This window comes from Muntiacus reevesi, chromosome 3 (assembly GCF_963930625.1).
Source record: "Muntiacus reevesi chromosome 3, mMunRee1.1, whole genome shotgun sequence".
NCBI lineage: Eukaryota > Metazoa > Chordata > Mammalia > Artiodactyla > Cervidae > Muntiacus > Muntiacus reevesi.
The window spans coordinates 254066726-254085175 of NC_089251.1; the positions used below are offsets into that span (position 1 = coordinate 254066726).

General features: G+C 38.5%; 1 protein-coding gene across 3 annotated transcripts in view; it reads left to right on the top strand.

The window, feature by feature from the left end:
- Positions 1 to 17554, top strand: part of UBE2E3 (ubiquitin conjugating enzyme E2 E3) — a 90804-nt gene extending 73250 nt beyond the window's left edge. For all 3 annotated transcript variants that reach the window (XM_065931871.1, XM_065931869.1, XM_065931870.1), the window contains exons 4-6: positions 10960 to 11092; positions 15180 to 15327; positions 16920 to 17554. In XM_065931871.1, the coding sequence (XP_065787943.1) occupies positions 10960 to 11092; positions 15180 to 15327; positions 16920 to 17017 (379 nt within the window). In that variant the 3' untranslated portion in view covers positions 17018 to 17554. The remainder of the gene's footprint in view (positions 1 to 10959; positions 11093 to 15179; positions 15328 to 16919) is intronic.
- Positions 17555 to 18450: the final 896 nt, after the last annotated feature.

The following is an 18450-nucleotide window of genomic DNA, read 5'->3' on the forward strand; positions in this document are numbered from 1 at the left end:
TCCTAAATCTCTCTCAAATCCATTGTCTTCTCTTTATCTCTGATACCACCTTAGTCCAGTCTGCCTTCATCTTCACCTGAATTATCACAGTAGTCCACTGACATAGCCTTTCTGGTTCTCTTCTAGACCATTTTCCATACAGCAATATGAGGAATGTTTTCAAAATGTAAATAGTAGTATGACACCCCTGCCCCTGCTTAAAATAATTTTATGTCAGGATCTGTATATAATACAGCTCAGCAGGGTCCTGCTCCCGCTTCACTTCACCTCTCACTGCGCTCCCCCCTGTTCTCTCTGCATCCACCGCGCTAGACTTGTTTCCAGGCCCTGCCCCTCACCGCGCTCCTTACACCTCTGGGCACTTACATAGGCTGTTTCGTGTTCCCCAGCTCTTCCCTGTAACCTTTTCCTAGTTAACCCCCGCTGAGTGTTCCAAACGTCATCTCAAACACTGGTTACGCTGCGAATCTTCCCTGTGCTTCCTAACTGGGTCACATCCTTCTGTCACTCAACAAATATACTTGTCCTTTGCCGCACATTCTCTGCTCCTTTGTGTGTGTGTGTGTGTGTGTGTGTGTGTGTGTGTGTGTGTGTGTTCCTTCTGTCACTCAACAAATATACTTGTCCTTTGCCGCACATTCTCTGCTCCTTTGTGTGTGTGTGTGTGTGTGTGTGTGTGTGTGTGTGTGTGTGTGTGTTTATTTGGTTACTCAGTATATTCCCAGATAGGCAGTAATTTCCCTGAAGGCAGTGGCCTTTATATCTTTAGTTTTCTGCATACTGCTCAACACAGAATAGAAGACCCTCAGATCTTTAATGAATAAATGAATGACTTTGTTTCCATTTTCTCCATTGAGTCAACTGTGGTGAAGTGTGCAAACTTTTGCAAAAGCTCAAGCACATATTTCAGGTTCAAAGTGAATTCATATACTCAGCAAGACACAGTATGGCTTAATAAGCAATGCTGCAGACTTCCCAAGGCTTTAAATTTACCAGAAAGAGGCAAACTTTCTGGGGATGGGGAATGGGAAGATAGTTGTGAACTGCTGACAGACTGCTAGGTCTATATTTTAGTTTTCTAAGCCATTTCCCCTCTCCCATTGTCTTACATCATTTCTCCCTAATAGTAAACTCATACTTACTTTCCATCAAGAGAAATGTGATTTTTTTCCAGAGCAGTCAGGAGTAGCACCTGTTCACTTATAAAACAAATGTTTGAAGTTTGAAAAGAAATATAACGGTATGGTTAAGATTGTGTTCTGTCTAGATGGACTCATTGTGTCTGCCTCCATACTAGCCATGGAGAATTTGGGCAGAGCTGCTTACCTGCTGTGAGCCTTGGTTTTCTCATTTGGGGAGCTGGGATTCTTACCTCACAGGATTGTTGTGAGGCTTAAATGAGATACACAACATTTAATGTAGTGAACCTCGGCTATGTTGGTGATATCCAAATGCTTAGTCGGTGTACATGGTTACTGTTGTTGCCGCAGCAGCTCTTCCTTTGGGGACATTTTTCCCCAATGCAAAGGTTGCTTGGTCTACTTCATACGTATCTATTTAGCATTTGATGTACTGAGTGTAATTAAATTTTTTCTACATGCCGGGAATATCCCAAAGCCCTGACCGCCATAGATAACCTTGTTAAAGTGAGTTACTCATTGATCCCTGAGATTACCTTCTCCCCCACACTACTTTCCAGTGTCCCAGGGAAGGTAGAACTCTATAGTCTTCAGCCAATGGAGTGGAAGGGACTAGGAGGAGAAAGGGTGGTAAGTGTTTGCCTTAACAACTTGGAGGGGATAATAGATATTCTTGGTGTCTTCATTAGTAAAAGTCTGGGATCTTCACATATGTAGTACTTCATTTAAAGTTATGGGGAAATTGTTTAAACTGACTTATGAGCCAGCATTGAAAATATCAGTTGTAGTAATATGGTTAAAATGTGATCCAAGTTCTAAATTAACTGATTTTAAAACAAATTTGGAGGGCATGCATCCCTTAAGTTTTCATAAACCAGCAGTTAAAGAAATGGTTACTAACTTGCTTTAATATGGAAACGTTTACTTGTTCTTAACTTTATTTGTTTTTTTTTAATCAATAAACTTGATTTTTAGAGCAGTTCTAGGTGCACAAAAATTGAGTAGAAAGTACAGAGTTCCCACAATACCTGCTGTCCCCACATACACAGCGTCCTCACTACCGTCTCGTAACACACCGGTTCATTTGTTAATGATGACATTTGACACCTTGTCATCACTCAGGATCTCTAGTTTACATTAGGGTTCACTCTTGGGTTCACTGTGGGTTTGGATAAGTGTATAATGACATGTGTTCACCATGTATTGGAGGCACTAGTTTTATAGCACTCACCTGCCCATGCAGGAAACACAAGAGCCTCGGGTCCGATTCCTGGGTTGGGAAGATGGCTACAGGCTGCTCCAGAGTTCTTGCCTGGGAAATTCCATGGACAGAGAAGCCTGGCGGGGGTCCTTGGGGTCCATGGAGCACACATGACTGAGCACACACCCAGTCAGTACAGAATAGTTACACTGTCTTAAAGGTCCCCTCCGTTCTGCCTGTTCATCCCATCCTTCCCATTAAACCCTATTCACCACTGATCTTGTTACAAACTCCACAGTTTTGATTTTTCCAGAATGTCGTATATTTGGAATCATACAACATGTATGAGTCAGATTGGCTTCTTCCACTGAGAATATGCATTTAAGTTTCCTCTATGTCTTTTCATGGCTTGATAGCTTACTTCTTTTGAACACTGAATAATGTTCTACCGTCTGAATGTATTAATCCCAATTTATTTATCCATTCACTGACTAAAGGCAATGTTGGTTGCTTTAGAGTTTTGGCCATTATGGATGAAGCTGCTCTAAACATCCGTGTGCAGGTTTTTGCACAGACATAAGTTTTCAGCTCATTACGTACCGAGGTGCACAGTTGCTGGATTGTGTGGTAAGGGTATATGCTTAGTTTTGTAAGATATTGGTCCGACTGCCTTCTGAAGGAGCTGTACCATCTTGCACCCCCACCAGCAGTTAATAGGAGTTCCTGTCGCACCACATCTTCGCCAGTATTTGTTGTTGTCAGTGTTTGGGATTTTGGCCCCTCACATAGGTGTGTAGTGGTATCTTGTTTTAATTTAGAATTCCCTGATGATGTCTCTACATTTTATATTAGATCTGTGATCCATTTTGAGTTTATGTTTGTGAAGGGTGTAAGGTTTGTGTCCAAATTTTATTTTTTTTAACATATGGATGTCCAGTTGTTGGTAGCCCCATTTTTTGAAAAAACTATCTCTTCTGCATTGTATTACCTTCATTCCTTTGTCAGAGGTCACTCGACTTTATGTGGGTCTGTTTCTGGCTTCTGTTTTTGTCCAGTTGACCCATCTGTCCGTTCTTTCGGCAGTCCCCCAGTGTCTGGATTACTGTTGCTGTGTAGTAAGTCTTGAAGTTGGATAGTGTCAGTCCTCTGACTTCATTCTCATTCATTCATTCTCATTCATTCATTCTCATTCATATTCATTCTTTGATACTGTGTTGACGTTCCTGGGTCTTTGTCTCTCATGTAAACTTTATGATCAGTTTGTTGATATCTATAAAGTAATGTGCTGGGATTTTGATGATTTGCATTGAATCTGCAGATGGAAAGAACTGACATCTTGACAATATTGAGCTTTCTTACCCATGAACATAGAGTATTCTCCATTTATTTAGTTCTTCTTTGGTTTTATTTGTAATAGATATTAATTCAGTGTTTTAAAATTTAGTCATGGTGGATAAGATCTACTCAAATAGGTCTATTCAGGTTATATGAACATGTTATCTTAGTTCACTCTTCCATGGTGGCTCAGATGGTAAAGCGGCTGCCTGCAATGCGGGAGACCTGGGTTCAATCCCTGGATTGGAAAATCCCCTGGAGAAGGAAATGGCACCCCACTCCAGTACTCTTGCCTAGAAAATCCCATGGACGGAGGAGCCTGGTAGGCTACAGTCCCTGGGGTCACAAAGAGTCGGACACAACTGAGTGACTTCACTTTCACTTTATCTTAGTTCAAGCTCTTTCATTCTTGATGACATAAAATTAAACCCATGCTTAAGTAAGAACTATGTATTAGTAATTTTTAAATTTTAAATGTTAATACACTCAGGTATATTTATTTTAGCAGTTTAATGGTTTAGAATGGAACGCTCACCATTATACTAGTTTTCATAGCTATGTCCGTCTTATGTCATTCTTGATGTTCTTGTCTCCTTGAATTTAATTCAGCTTATTTTAAGATTGCCATAGGGATGGAAACCATATAGATTTTAGTACAGATCTTTGCATTTGGCTTAGTATGGAATTAAAAAGCTGTGTGGATAAAAGAATTGTGTTTTTAAAACAAGGATATGTATAAAATTGAATTATTAAGCATTTGAAACTTCTTATGCGGCACTCCAGTTCTGTGAAAGGCTAGTGTTTATGACCCTTGTAGTAACAGTAATTGCTGAATTAATACTCAAGCGATGAGAAAATGAATTTAAAAGATCAGTCTTCCTGCTGCTAATGTTTAAAATAAAGTCAGTCGTTAACAATAAAAACAGCTGGTAACAGAAAATTCCCAGGTGCAAGTTTGTCTCTCCTAACTTTCTACCTGCTTTTTACTTTTGTTTGTTTTGTGTAGAAGATGTAATAACTTATGGGAAACATGGTATTTAAAGAGAGGAAAGGGGAAAAACAGTAAAATAAAAGTAATTCTCATTTTCTTAATAGTATTTAAACAAATTTAAGTCCTCAGTTATGGAATTTAGCAATTCATCTTTCTTTTTGGTGTTAGCAAATAGTGAGATTTCAGTAAACAAAGTTCCTGTTAATTTTGTCTCTGCTTTTGCATAATTCAACTCAGAACTGAAATGGATTTTACTTTTGCTGTATCAGTAAATTACTAAGTAAATGAACCTTTTCTTCTGAAGTTAATTCAGGTTTACCCCACTATCTGAAAGTAGAGTGCTCCTAGGAAACCTTTGGTAAGCCTAAATGACGTCAAGTGAAGAAGCAGTTACCTTAGGACATGTCTTGCTCACAGTGCACAAAATCAGAATAAAGCACAGATTCCCACAGACACACAGATCAGAGCCATGGAGGCTTGATGCTGAGATGCAGGAGGCTTGATGCTGAGATGCAGAGAGTAGTCCTGGGGAAGGAGGCTGTTGGTGCTGCCCTCACTGCTCGGGACGCGCCACCTCCATGTTAAATGCAAGTGAAGACTGGTCGCTATTTTCACCTCTCACCTTATTTTTTGTAAAAACAGAGATCCTCTTCAGGTCTCTTTTGGTTGATGAAAGCAGACAGGTCTTTCGTAAGAGCAGGCATAAAGTGGCATAAGAATGGCATAAAGTGAATTTTGTAAAAGTTGGGGATAGCTGTATAAAGAAAAAGTTCCTTTTTCACTTTCTCCTTTCCTTTTTTCTTTCCCTTTCCCCTGCCATTAAACATGCTCTAAGATCTCCCTTTCCTCTCCCGTTGGGCAGCTCTCTTAACACTGTAGTCACTTTGAATGATTATAATACATCTGCTTTTTAATGGCATAAAAAGCCCAGCCCACTGTAAGTTAAAGAGCCTGGTTCACATCTTGCAGCCTCATGGAGTTTATATTCTAGTGGGAGACAGACCAATAAATAGTAAGTGAGAGGAATAGATAAAATACTTGTTAGAGACTGGTTGATGCTGTGGAGAAAAATAGAAGCATGAAATGTGTGGAGACTGTGTGTGACCTTTTAGATGAGAGTGGCCAAGAAAAGCCTCGCTGAGAAGGTGGTTTTTGAGTCAGCAAAGACCTGAAGAAGGTGGTAGAGCAAACCACGTGCGTATTTGAGGAAGAGCGTTCCAGGCAGAGAGACACTGGTGCAGGGGCCCCCAGGGGGATATGTACATTGTATGTTGAAGAGACGGTTGTGTAGCCAGCTGAACAAGGAGAAGAGGAGCAGATAAAAAGGAGAGCAGCCAGTGATACAGTGCCTTTAGGTCGTAGAACTTTAACACAGAATAAGAAGGTGAGCCGCCGTATTATCATGGAGGGTTTTGACCGCAGTTATGTGATCTGATTTACTATCCCTGTCTGGACTGCGGTGGTGGGGGATAGGGTCCCAGAGGGAAACAAGGAGGCTGCTGGGTTAACCTGCCCGAGGATGCTGCTGTTTTCAGGCAAGGTTAGGTGATAGGGAGAAGGAGTAGAATTTGAGGTATGTTTTGAAGATAAAACCAATGGAATTTACAGATGTGGGACAGAGATGAGTGCTGTCAAGGGTGAGGTCTAGGCGTTTGCCCTGAGCTTCGACCAAAGTAGGGAAACTTGTGAGAGGAGTCAGGATCAGGGATTTAATTTGGGGCATGTTAAACTTTTCAAAATTATTGGATTCAAAATATTAGATATTAAAGTAAAGACTAAGTTTAGTAGGCATTTATATTTATAGCCCTGAAAATCAGTATAGAAATGTAGGCTGGGGATACAGATTGGTGGGTTCAGAGCTTACTGTTGCTTTTGGAAGCCATAAAATAGCAGGAGATCAACAAAAGAGTATATGTAGGTAGAAGGGAGAAGTTTAAGGACTGAGCTCTGAGGGACTGGCAATATTTAGAAGTTAGGGAGATAAGGAATGGCAATAGTGATAATGGCATTTAGTGATTGAGAAGGAGGGGAAAGAAAGTTAGGAGGAAAACCAGTAAGTACAATGAAGCAGAGAAAGAATACCAAGGAGGAAAAAGTGACTGACTCTGTCAGATAAGATGAAGATTGAGAAATGAGCATTAGATCTAGTGATGAGGTCATTGGTGACCTGGGATGAGAGTGTTTCAATGGGGTGGTAGTGGGATAAGAGCCTGTAGTTGAAAAGAGAGCTGGAAGTGGTAGATGAATCAAGGTTAGCTTTTAAAGACTGAGGAAAAGGCACTTAGGAAATACTAAGAGGAATCTTAGTGTTCTTGTGGGCGTGATTCACCAGAGAGGGAAAAACTGATGATCCAGGATGGAGTATAGAATTATTGGAGTGTTGTTCTTTTGTAAAAGAGAGACTAAGAACTAGTAGAAAGGTGTCGTTAGGACCTGCCTTGAGATTACCAGCATTTAGCACCCCTTTCTACACAGTTATGACGCCTCTGTGGCAGGTCAACTACTAGCCTGTAAAATGTTGTGGTTGAATTAGACTGAAGTCAGTCGTATATCCAGCACACCCCCGCCACCTTCCCCCCCACCCCCATCTACCTCCCTGCTAACCCACACCTTGGTTAGCAGGGGGCACCTCTATGAGAAAGGAGGAGGGAGAGGAGGCCCTTATTCCAGATAGGGCAGCCAGCAAGGGCTGTATTTCAGCCCTAACTTACCTTGTGCAGTGCTAAGTCGCTTCAGTAGTATCCGACCCTTTGTGACCTAATGGACTATAGCCCAACAGGCTCCTTTGTCCATGGGGTTCTCAGGGCAGTGCTGGAGTAAGTTGCCATTTCATTCTCCAGGGTATCTTCCCAACCCAGGGATCGAACCCACATTCTGTTTTAAGTCCTGCACCTCAGGCTAGGTGTTCTTACAACACAACCATGAGCTGCAGCCTACTAGGTCTACTCCAAGACAGTGGCTGCTGCTGCTAAGTCGCTTCAGTCGTGTCCGACTCTGTGCGACCCCATAGATGGCAGCCAACCAGGCCCCTCCATCCCTGGGATTCTCCAGGCAAGAACACTGGAGTGGGTTGCCATTCCCTTGTCAATGCATGCGTGAATGCTAAGTTGCTTCCGTCATGTCCGATTCTGTGCGACCCTGTGGACAGCAACCCACCAGGCTCCTCTGTCCTGGGATTCTCCAGGCAAGAACACTGGAGTGGGCTGCCATTTCCTTCTCCACCAAGACAGTGGGGAAAACCACATTTCATATCCTGCTATCATAACCAGGTCCTTAGTGTCTTGTAGCAGAAATAGCATAACTGAGAAGAAAGCAAACTTAAGAACCAAGAATTTGCTGTGGGAGTCCCAGCTTTTCCACCGCCTGGAAGAGAGGATTTGAGATGGATGACTTACTTTCTGTGAATCGGTTTCTTCAAGTGTAAAAGGAGGGGTTGAGTGTCTCCCAGATCCTTTTCATACTGAAATTCTGTGAATCACTAAAGTATAGTAATCCCCAGCCATCTAAAGCATAACATAATTCTGCCAAAAACCAAAGAGTATCACTGAGGATATTCAGTTTCTTTGGAGAATAGTTCTCTTTACATTGCTCCCCAAATATTTGTGAAATTTGACTGAAGATTAAATTACACATAGTTGCACAGAAATTATAAGAAGAAATATACATGTAGCAAAACCATTGAAGTCAATAGAGATTTATTCAGATTTCGTCCAAATTCTTTTAGAATATTTTGTAGCTGTGGGATATATGGAAAGTTACTTAACTCTCTGAACTTCAGTTTCCTCATCTAAAATATACTGCTATAATAATAGGATGTTTTATAGATTTGTAAGGAGAATTCAGAGAGATGTGTACTGTGGTGCTTTGACACATGCTTGGCTTCTTATGAAGTAAACCTTAGCTGCTGCTTTTATCATTGTCATTATTGTCGTCAGTGTGTGGAGAACTTGTATGGTTTAGAAGCAGCTTAGTAAAGCAGCTATCCTGTAAAAGGCTCACACTATGGTTTTATAATGATTCCTTTGAGTCATCAAGGGAAAAATTAACTTAGAAAAGGAAATGTCATTGAATCAGGTTAAACTGTCTTCTTTTTATAAACAAAACTGGTACTTCATTTTGTATCTTTTTAGTTAAAGTGAAAATTCCCTTGGGGGGTGTACCTGATTCTCAAATGATTACTGAACAATGAGCCATTACTGTAATTAGTTTCAGTTGTCGTGCATACTTCAAACTTAGAAAATAATATTTTTCAAAAATATATTTTCTGTAAATAGGCCATAATAGTAAGGTTTTATAGTTCATGTATATCTACCTTTAAAATAGGCTTTTGAAACATACTATAAACATTCTGATTGTATCATCAAGTTTTCTACACCCTTTCTGTATGAACTGTTTTCAGAGTGATTATTGATAGCATTGCTTACTTAATGTTTACAGTCTACAGTGTATGTTTTACAGAATTAAGATTTGGTCAGATCTTTTAATGTATGTTTGAATGTCCTAATGTCATTGCTTTATCAATGTTGGTTTGCACTTATTTTAAATCAAACATGCAGATTAATTTCTAAACTGATGGTCACTAAAAGAAGAAAAGCATTATATATACTTTAGTGCAGAAAGTTAAGTTAGTCTATAAGGTTAGAGGAAAAATAGAAGTCTGTAAGGTAAATTTGGAAAGTACTGTGAGTTTAGATTTTATTTGAATTATCTGTCATTATAGTTTATAAATGAAATGATGGTGTTGAGCACAATGTAATGTACTTGGGATTTCGCACCACCTAGCACTCAGACCTTGAGATACATTCGCACTAAAGGGAATCAGGGCTCCTTAAAGAAGTAGCAGATTCCAAGGATGGGAGCCTGGAACATACTGTAATGCTAAAGTAAGAAAATGCTTCCCCCACAATGATGGTGGCTATAGGATACAGGGGTCATTTTGAACATGTTCTCATTGGCCAAATCTGGGATGATTTGAGCATCAAAATAATTAAATGCAGTAAGAATTCTAAATCATTAGGAAAAAAGATAGGAATCCTTGAGACCTCACCCATAATACACATGTTCATACAGATAGGAGAAGAGAGGGTTCAAGCACCACCTGGTAAATGCAAAGGAAATGCTGACACTGGAAAATTGTGATTTTATCACTATCATAGTAAAGTTCACCTTAGTCAGGAATCACAAGTCGATGTTAAATCTAGGGTAGAAGTGCTGATAAAGAGTTGGGTATTTGCACGGTGTTAGGGTTCCCTCCGGTTGGTTCAAGCAGTAAAAAATCCGCCTGCAATGCAGGAGACACGAGTTCGATCCCTGGGTCAGAAAGATTGCCTAGAGGAGAGCATGGCAATCCACTCCAGTATCCTTGCTGGGAAAACTCCCATGAACAGAGGAGCCTTGCAGCCTGTGGTCCGCGGGGTCACAAAGAGTCGGACATGCCTGAAGCAACTGAGCACACACACACACTGAGTTTCCAAAGACAGCTGCTTGGTTGCAGTCGCACAGTACTTGATCCGGGTAATGAAAACTAACATCCCCAGTGTGCCTCCGGATATGACGCCCTGAGAAGAACACAGCATCACCTGTGTTCTCTTCTAGCCAGGAAGGTACTACCTGCATATAACCCTAAGGAGACACCAGACAAGTTCAAGGTGATGAGCATTCTATTAAAACAAGAACTGTATTCTTCAAAAATGCTGAGTGTTGTAGTAGGCAAAGGAAGGCTGCAAGGTCCTATGTTAAAGGAGACTAAAGACGCTGGGCACAGATGGCCGATCTCATGACTGGGATCCTGTGTCTGGGGGAAGATTGAGGTTTTTTAGAGGCATAATTGGGTCAGTTGACATTATTTTGCAGATTGTAGGTATTGTACAGATTTTACTTTTATTGAAGTTGTAGCTATGTTGTAGTTGTATTAGGTTGTTTTAGGAAATGATACTGAAATATTTATGAGGAAAGGACTATGATACATTCAACTCTCAAATGGCTTAGAAAAAAAGCATTGTGTGTGTGTATTTTAGAAGGGGGAGATGGAGAAAGAGAAAAGGAGTTGACTAAAGCAAATGAGCAAAATGGGATTCTGGATAAAGTTTCTTCGTTCTTGTGATTTTTCTGTATGTTAGAACTATTTCCAAATATGTTTATTCACACCTCCCTGCACAAGTTGGTTGAGGCTTATTTCTATTTATCTCGTACTGTTCTAAGTTGCTAATTTACCTTTGATACTTAATTGGTTTAAGATGCTGACATTCATAGATCACAGATACACACATTGATTTTTAATTTTTTTTAAATAGTGCTGGGCCTAAAGGAGATAACATTTATGAATGGAGATCGACTATACTTGGTCCACCAGGTTCTGTATATGAAGGTGGTGTGTTTTTTCTGGATATCACATTTTCATCCGATTATCCATTTAAGCCACCAAAGGTAAGAACCTAGAATTACATTCTTTAATACTTACTCTTTTCCAGAATCAGTTATCATAAGAGTTAATATGTGGATGAAGTTACTGTTTTTCATGGATTATGTGGAAACTCTTGTAACCAATGATTTTTAAAATGTGGTAGTAATTGACTTCTGTGTTTTACAAATAACTTTGTATACATACAATCAGTGGAGAGTGTGTTGAATGTAAATAAAGGTATGCCACTTTGCATATCAATAAGCAAATAAATTATGGTATGAGAGAAAATATCATATGAACCTTACTTAAGAAATCTATTGGGATAAAAGGTAAATTTGACAGCTTCCAGAAATAAGAGTTAGGTATCTTGAATTTTTTGCTGAATACCCTACCTTCATAGACGAGCAAAAACTAAAAACCTATAGCAAAGAAGAGGGAACTAACACTTTAATATATTTTTTCTGTGCCCACTGTAAGTATGATGCGTTAATGAGAAAGAGGGAGGCCGAGTGAGAATTATGAGAGAATGAGAGGCTAAGCATGAATTCTCTGGGTAACGGCGAAAAGGGTTGAGTTGTGTCTTGTAATGACTGACAGTTATTTTTAAAGTCTTAAACACAGCAGTTACTTGACTGGCTTCTTCCTCTGACTTCTCCCTATAAAATGGTCAAGCCAGCAGTTTTTACCATCAATATTGAGTTTAATTATGCTCTAGTTAGACTTACAGGATGTTGTAGAGAAATGTTAAGCCAGATTTCATGAAATGTTTTTCTTTTCAGTGTAGTTCCTTACGTTCATTCCCTCCATTATTTAAAATATGTATAGTGATTTAGAGCCTATGCTCACATGCCTGCGTGTTACGTGTGTGTGTAAAAATAAATTTTTTAAAAAATTCTCTCATTGAATAAGGTTACAACAGTTCCACCTAGTGGTAGTTACCTCAAATTGCAGATACCAGGGTTCCTTATCACCTACAGGTATTTGCTCACAACTGTAGCTGTCACTTTCTGAGTGCTTACTAAGTGGTCCCATCAACATCTCAGATTTTTAACTGATTGTTTTACATAACGTGCTCCAGTATGTCGAGTATCTCTTGCTAGATCAGTCAAAGAAAGGACAAAACCCTCATGTTAATAAAACTGAAGATTGTTTTCATACTCAGAATGACACATGTTAAATTCCAGCATATCATTAACTATTTAGTTTGCCTTAAGTTCTTAAGTTTCCCGTATGATACAGGAAAGCAAAACCTTAGCAAAATAACTCATGACTGTATCTATAGTAATGCTTATTTCTACTTGCCTCATTTTTCATATTGGAAATTGGTTTTAACATGGTAGAAAAATTAGCAGAAAAAGATTTAGTTTTTATGAAATTGTTTTTATACATGAGGGAAAATTTGTTAAAGGAAAACACATTTTTCTTAGCATCTTTTAATGAAAATAGAAATTCACTATCATAGTTACGTATATATGATTTGTCATCATTGTTTTGGTTAATACAGTGTTTATTAACTTAGCATGTTAATTTTTTTGCTAAAGTCTCAATATTTTTATTTTCTAACCCTTTAATGTTGATTCCTTCCTCTTCCCTAAGATGTCTTGTATAGTATTTTGAAGCATTCTTCAGATCTATAGTTGGACAGGAGAAAAAGAATAAAACTTCTGCTGTTGTCTTGGTTTAGGTATAATTGCTTCTCTACAGTTCTGCTTATTTTTGAAGTTCAGATAAAGTGTTGAACTTCTGGAAGAATAATAGAAATTTAATTTTTTTCTGTTCATTGGTTTAAAAGCTGGAAGTATTCAAAATATTAATCATGTTGTATAAGCTCTCTATTGAGTAGTCAGCTATCAGTGATACGAACATACATTATTCCCATATTCTAGAGCAGAGCCAATAGAAATATAATGCAAGTTACATGTGTAATATTTGGTAGAAACAGTGAAGTAATTTTAATAATATTTTACTTAATCCAGCATGTCTAAAAATACTGTCATTTCAATATGAAATCAGTAGAATTATCATGAATGCCCTATTTTACATTCTCTGTTTGGTATTGAGTCTTTGAGATCTGCTGCTGCTGCTAAGTTGCTTCAGTCGAGTCTGACTCTGCACGACCCCATAGACGGCAGCCCACCAGGCTCCCCTGTTCCTGGGATTCTCCAGGCAAGAACACTGGAGTGGGTTGCCGTGTCCTCCAATGCATGAAAGTGAAAAGTGAAAGGGAAGTCGCTCAGTCGTGTCTGACTCTTAGTGACCCCAGGGACAGCAGCCCACCAGGCTCCTCCGTCCATGGGATTTTCCAGGCAAAGTGTACTGGAGTGGGGTGCCATTGCCTTCTCCCTTTGAAATCTAGTGTGTATTTTATACTTTTAGCCCATCTATTTCTTACCAGCCACATTTTAGGAGTTCTGTGTAACTAGCATGTACTGTGTTGGAACACTTCTAGAATTATATAAGTAGTTTCTTCTTATCCTCAGAAGCAGAATTCCAAAGCCCTCAGTGGGTGCCTGAAATCCCAGATAATACCTATGATAAAATTTAATTTATAAATTAGGCACAGTAAGAAAATAACAATAACTAATTATAAAATTATAGCAATATATGATAATAAATGTTACGAGATTGTGGTCCCTCTCAAAATATCTGGTACAAATAGAAAGTTGTAACTAAGCACTTGTGGCTGTAGCTTTTGCGACTTGAGGGCCAACAGCAAAACCAGCACAAGTTCCCCCTGCTCCTCCCCTGCTTTTTTTTTTTTTGCAACTTCATGGATAGAAGTATCATTCTTACCATAGATCTTAGCAACCTCAGAGTAGAATTTGTTTTCCTGCCCTTATTACATTGAAAACTTTCATCTTGCTACTCAACACAAGAACTTGATGGCTTCTCTTTCCAGATCTGAATTGCCAGCATCACTGCTCTTGGGCTTTGGGGCAGTTGAGAAATAAAGTAAGGGTGACTTGAACGCAAGCAGTGCAGTACTGCAGCAGTTGAGCTGATAACCAGGATGCTACTTAGTAGCCTGTGACTGGGCAGGATTATGCTGGACACCCAGGCAGGGCAGGACGGTGCAAGATTTCATCATGCTACTCAAAACAGTGCAGTTTAAAACTTATAAATTGTTTGTTTCTGAACTTTTGCATTTAATATCTTTGGATCCCAGTTGACCTGAGGGGTCTAAAACTGGAACCGTGAAGGGTAAAAGTGTGGATAAAATGGGTACTACTGTAGTCTTTTCCTCCTCTTTCCCCACTACACCAACGGTTGCGTTCTTGTTTTTAACTATGCGTCCTCATCAGAAATACACATTTGAGGGCTTTAACCATTTTCTTCCCAGACTCCACTTCGGAGATCACAGTACCTTACCAGTTCCAAGGGTTTGGGAACTATCTTTTCTATTTTGCAGTTCCAAATTAAAAATTAACCACTGAATTTGTGTTTGTGAGTGTTTTGAAATTTGCCAGTATTTGTTTCTATGATTTATTCTCTTTTTTCCCACATATTTCAAGGATATAATGGTTTCCTTTATTCAGTAGTTTAAGACCTTACTTGTTTTGTTTGACTGTCTTATTCTAACAAGACAGTGAGCCATTTGGGGGAAACTAAAGTCTGAGAAATAGAAACACTGGTGATTTCACCAACTTTCTGCAGTATTTTTTGACACATGGTGAGAGATTAGTTGAGTTGATGGCCTTTGTTTACTAACTAATGTAACTTTAGTTTTATGTTTAAAAAATTCTTCACTACTTTCTCTCACCTTTGGCACCAAAACGTTTCTATTCTCCCTCATTTCCTATTTTTAAGCAGGGATATATGTGTACATGCCCACACATACATATATTGAATTCCTGTATCATTTATTTAAACAATTCTGCACCTCACTTTGTTTTAAAAGCAATGTAGTTCCTGCTTATACTGGATAAAAACAAAATTTCCCGCAACTGAATTAAGTAAAATCATTTAATTTTGTTGTTACTAAAGCTAGTGTTTGATTAGCTCTTCAGTTATATGCTGTTTGCTATGATCTGTAATATGTTGCACTTCATTTTTGCTAGTGAGAGTTTTGGTTGGTAATAAAGCTTATCTGATTTTAATCGCTGCCCTTAGGTTACTTTCCGCACCAGAATCTATCACTGCAACATCAATAGTCAGGGAGTCATCTGCCTGGACATCCTTAAAGACAACTGGAGTCCTGCTTTGACTATTTCAAAGGTTTTGCTGTCAATCTGTTCTCTTTTGACAGACTGCAACCCTGGTAAGTAGATTTTTATTAACACATTCAGTGAGGCTCCAAAAATCGGTGCATTTTTCTCAGTTAGCTTAAGGCTTAAGGTGAATTTGAGAAGTAAATGCTATTGGTAGAAAGATCAGCAAGAAACAGTTTTTGAGAAGCTTATCAGTGCCATTTCGGTTAGAATAGACCAGAAGTCTCACAGTAACTTCCTCTGGCTTGTTAATGGCATGCTGCCCTGTGATCATTTTCTCCCGGTCCTTGGTGACCCCCTGTTCTCTGAATCACGGAGTTGTACGGACCCTCCTGAGGAGAGGAATGCCTCTGACAGCGCGCCCGCCGCCTCTGCGCCTCTGCGCTGTCATGTGCGTGAGTGCCGTCAGCCGCTCAGCAGGGAAGGGCTTCTTGTTCTCCCTTCTGTTTGGACTAGGGTTAGTTTGATTAGATGTGGTAATAGTAGGTATTAAAATGATAACTGATGAGAGAGTTAGATTAGGATTATTAAAACTCGGGGATAAAGTCATTAGTGTTTAACTTTTAAGAAATGCTTAACTGCCACATACAATCTTTCATGTGGGTAGCTGACTTGAAAAAGTAATGTTTAGGCGTGGGATTTCGCATGTGATATCTTACTAAGTAGTCATTTTGTAAAGAAATTGACTTATTTTTTCCTAAATATTTAATCAACCACCAAAGGCTATTACTGTTATCTTAGACCCAGCAGTTGTACATGTACCATAGATAGATAGATAGTATAGGGATGTGTAGAAGGATATTCATTGTGGCGTTATTTATTAAAGCAAAAGATTGTAAACAATCCACATGTCCATTAATAGAGGATGTAGCTTAAAGGGTTGGCTCTATGTGAATTAATGGAGAAAACTCTCGAAGATACATTAAGCTAAAAAAGCATGGCACTGAAAAATAGTCAAAAAAATAATATTCTAAATGCTTATAAATATATATAATGTCTCTGGGTAAAGATGCTATAAACAGTGTAAATCGTTTGCCAGGAAGAGAAAGTTCTGAATAGTTGGAGGCAGAAAGGAAGAGAGCTTTTTTACATTTTACTGGCTGTTGTTTGATGTGCTTCAAATTTTGTACCACATGTACATATTGGACCTTGAAAAAGAAGCGCAAAATAAAATTTACGTCTCAGATTCAGTTTCCCGCTCAGAATATTATTTAAAACAAAATGGCAAGTAAGTTTTCAAATGGAGGTAAGGATGATGATTTAAATCATATTATTGTACAGAATGAAAGAAATATTTCATTCTGAAAAGCCTTGCATCATAGGATCTGCATTTGGAAAAATTAATTTTTAAGTAAGACAAATACTGGCACACTTTTCAGTAAAATGCTAAGGGTGAAAAATAGTTTTATATATTAAAGATATACACATTTTAAAAGCTTTATTATATCTATTTTTAAAGAGGCTTTTCTAATTTGAGTGTTAAAATGTAAAGATGATTATGTTACTTTAAGCATTTTTCTTTTTGAGAAATTAGTCATTATATATCAAGATGCTGCTGAAGAATCATTTCAGCTCCAGACTGCTAGAACTGAACAGTTGAGACACTGTGTAACACCTTCTAATGTTCTTTCCACTTTTCCAGCGGACCCTCTGGTTGGAAGCATAGCCACTCAGTATTTGACGAACAGAGCAGAACATGACAGGATAGCCAGACAGTGGACCAAGCGATACGCCACATAATTCACATAATTTGTATGCAGTGTGAAGGAGCGGAAGGCATCTTCCCACTGTGCTGCAAATCTTTATAGCCTTTACAATACGGACTTCTGTGTATATGTTATACTGATTCTACTCTCTGCTTTTATCCTTTGGAGACTGGGAGACTCCCCAAAAAGGTAAATGCTATCAAGAGTAGAACTTTGTAGCTGTAGATTAGTTCTGTTTAAAACGCCTACTTGCAAGTCTTGCTTCTTTGGGATATCAAAATGTATTTTGTGATGTACTAAGGATACTGGTCCTGAAGTCTACCAAATATTATAGTGCATTTTAGCCTAATTCATTATCTGTATGAAGTTATAAAAGTAGCCGTAGATGATTAGGAATTATGTCATTTGTATTAAACCCAGATCTATTTCTGAGTATGTGGTTCATGCTGTTGTGAAAAATGTTTTACCTTTTACCTTTGTCAGTTTGTAACGAGAGGATTTCCTTTTACCCTTTGTAGCTCAGAGAGCACCTGATGTATCATCTCAAACACAATAAACATGCTCCTGAAGGCATAGTTTCCTGTCGTAATATTTTAAGTCAGTTTTGTTAGAAGGTGTGTCTGAGATGATTGTTGTTGAAATAAAAATGTGAATATGAAGATTGACTACAAAGGACTAGTACAAATAAATCATTTATTAAATGGAAAACATTTGAAATCTTATAAATGTGTAGAGTTTTTTTCCTCTAAGTCCTAATGAGAGAATACATGAACTTAAATATACAGAACTGCATTTTTAACCATTGGTCTGAAAAACACATAAAACTCTACTTTGATGATGTGACATCAAAATAGCAAAATCCTGGCTTACAAGATTTTATATCCAAAATGGTGACTTCTGTCCACCATTGGGCAGTATTGTCAAATAACTTTAATCTGGTATTCCTCTGTGTCTTTCATGCATTTTTTTTTTAACTTATCTTGTTCCTGAGTTTTCATGGTGTTTTTTGGTGTGTATTATCATACTTATTATGGCACTTTTCCAGCAGAGATAGCTGGTTGAACACAAACTTTTGTCTATCCTGAAGGTGGACTAGAACTCCAGATTAGTGTGCAGATATAGCATTAATTCTCAGTTGAAAAAATAGAGAATTTTAAGGGTTTACAGATGATGTGGATATCTTCTTTCTAGTTATAATTATTAAATACTACACTTCTTACAGGAGTTAATTTACTTTTCAATATTTAGATTGGTCAGCAGAGTATAAATGTTTTCCTCTGGCTGGGATAGTTATTAAGGTAATTCCCTGGTCATGCTGCAGGTTTGTGGAATATGGGAATATGTCTTGTCCAGTCCAAAAGTTGGAAATAGAGTACCATCTTAAAATGTGTAGAGTGAAACTCTTAGCATAGAAGTATATTGCTCCAAGATAATAAAGCAGAGCATTTCGAGTTGTACATACCCTCA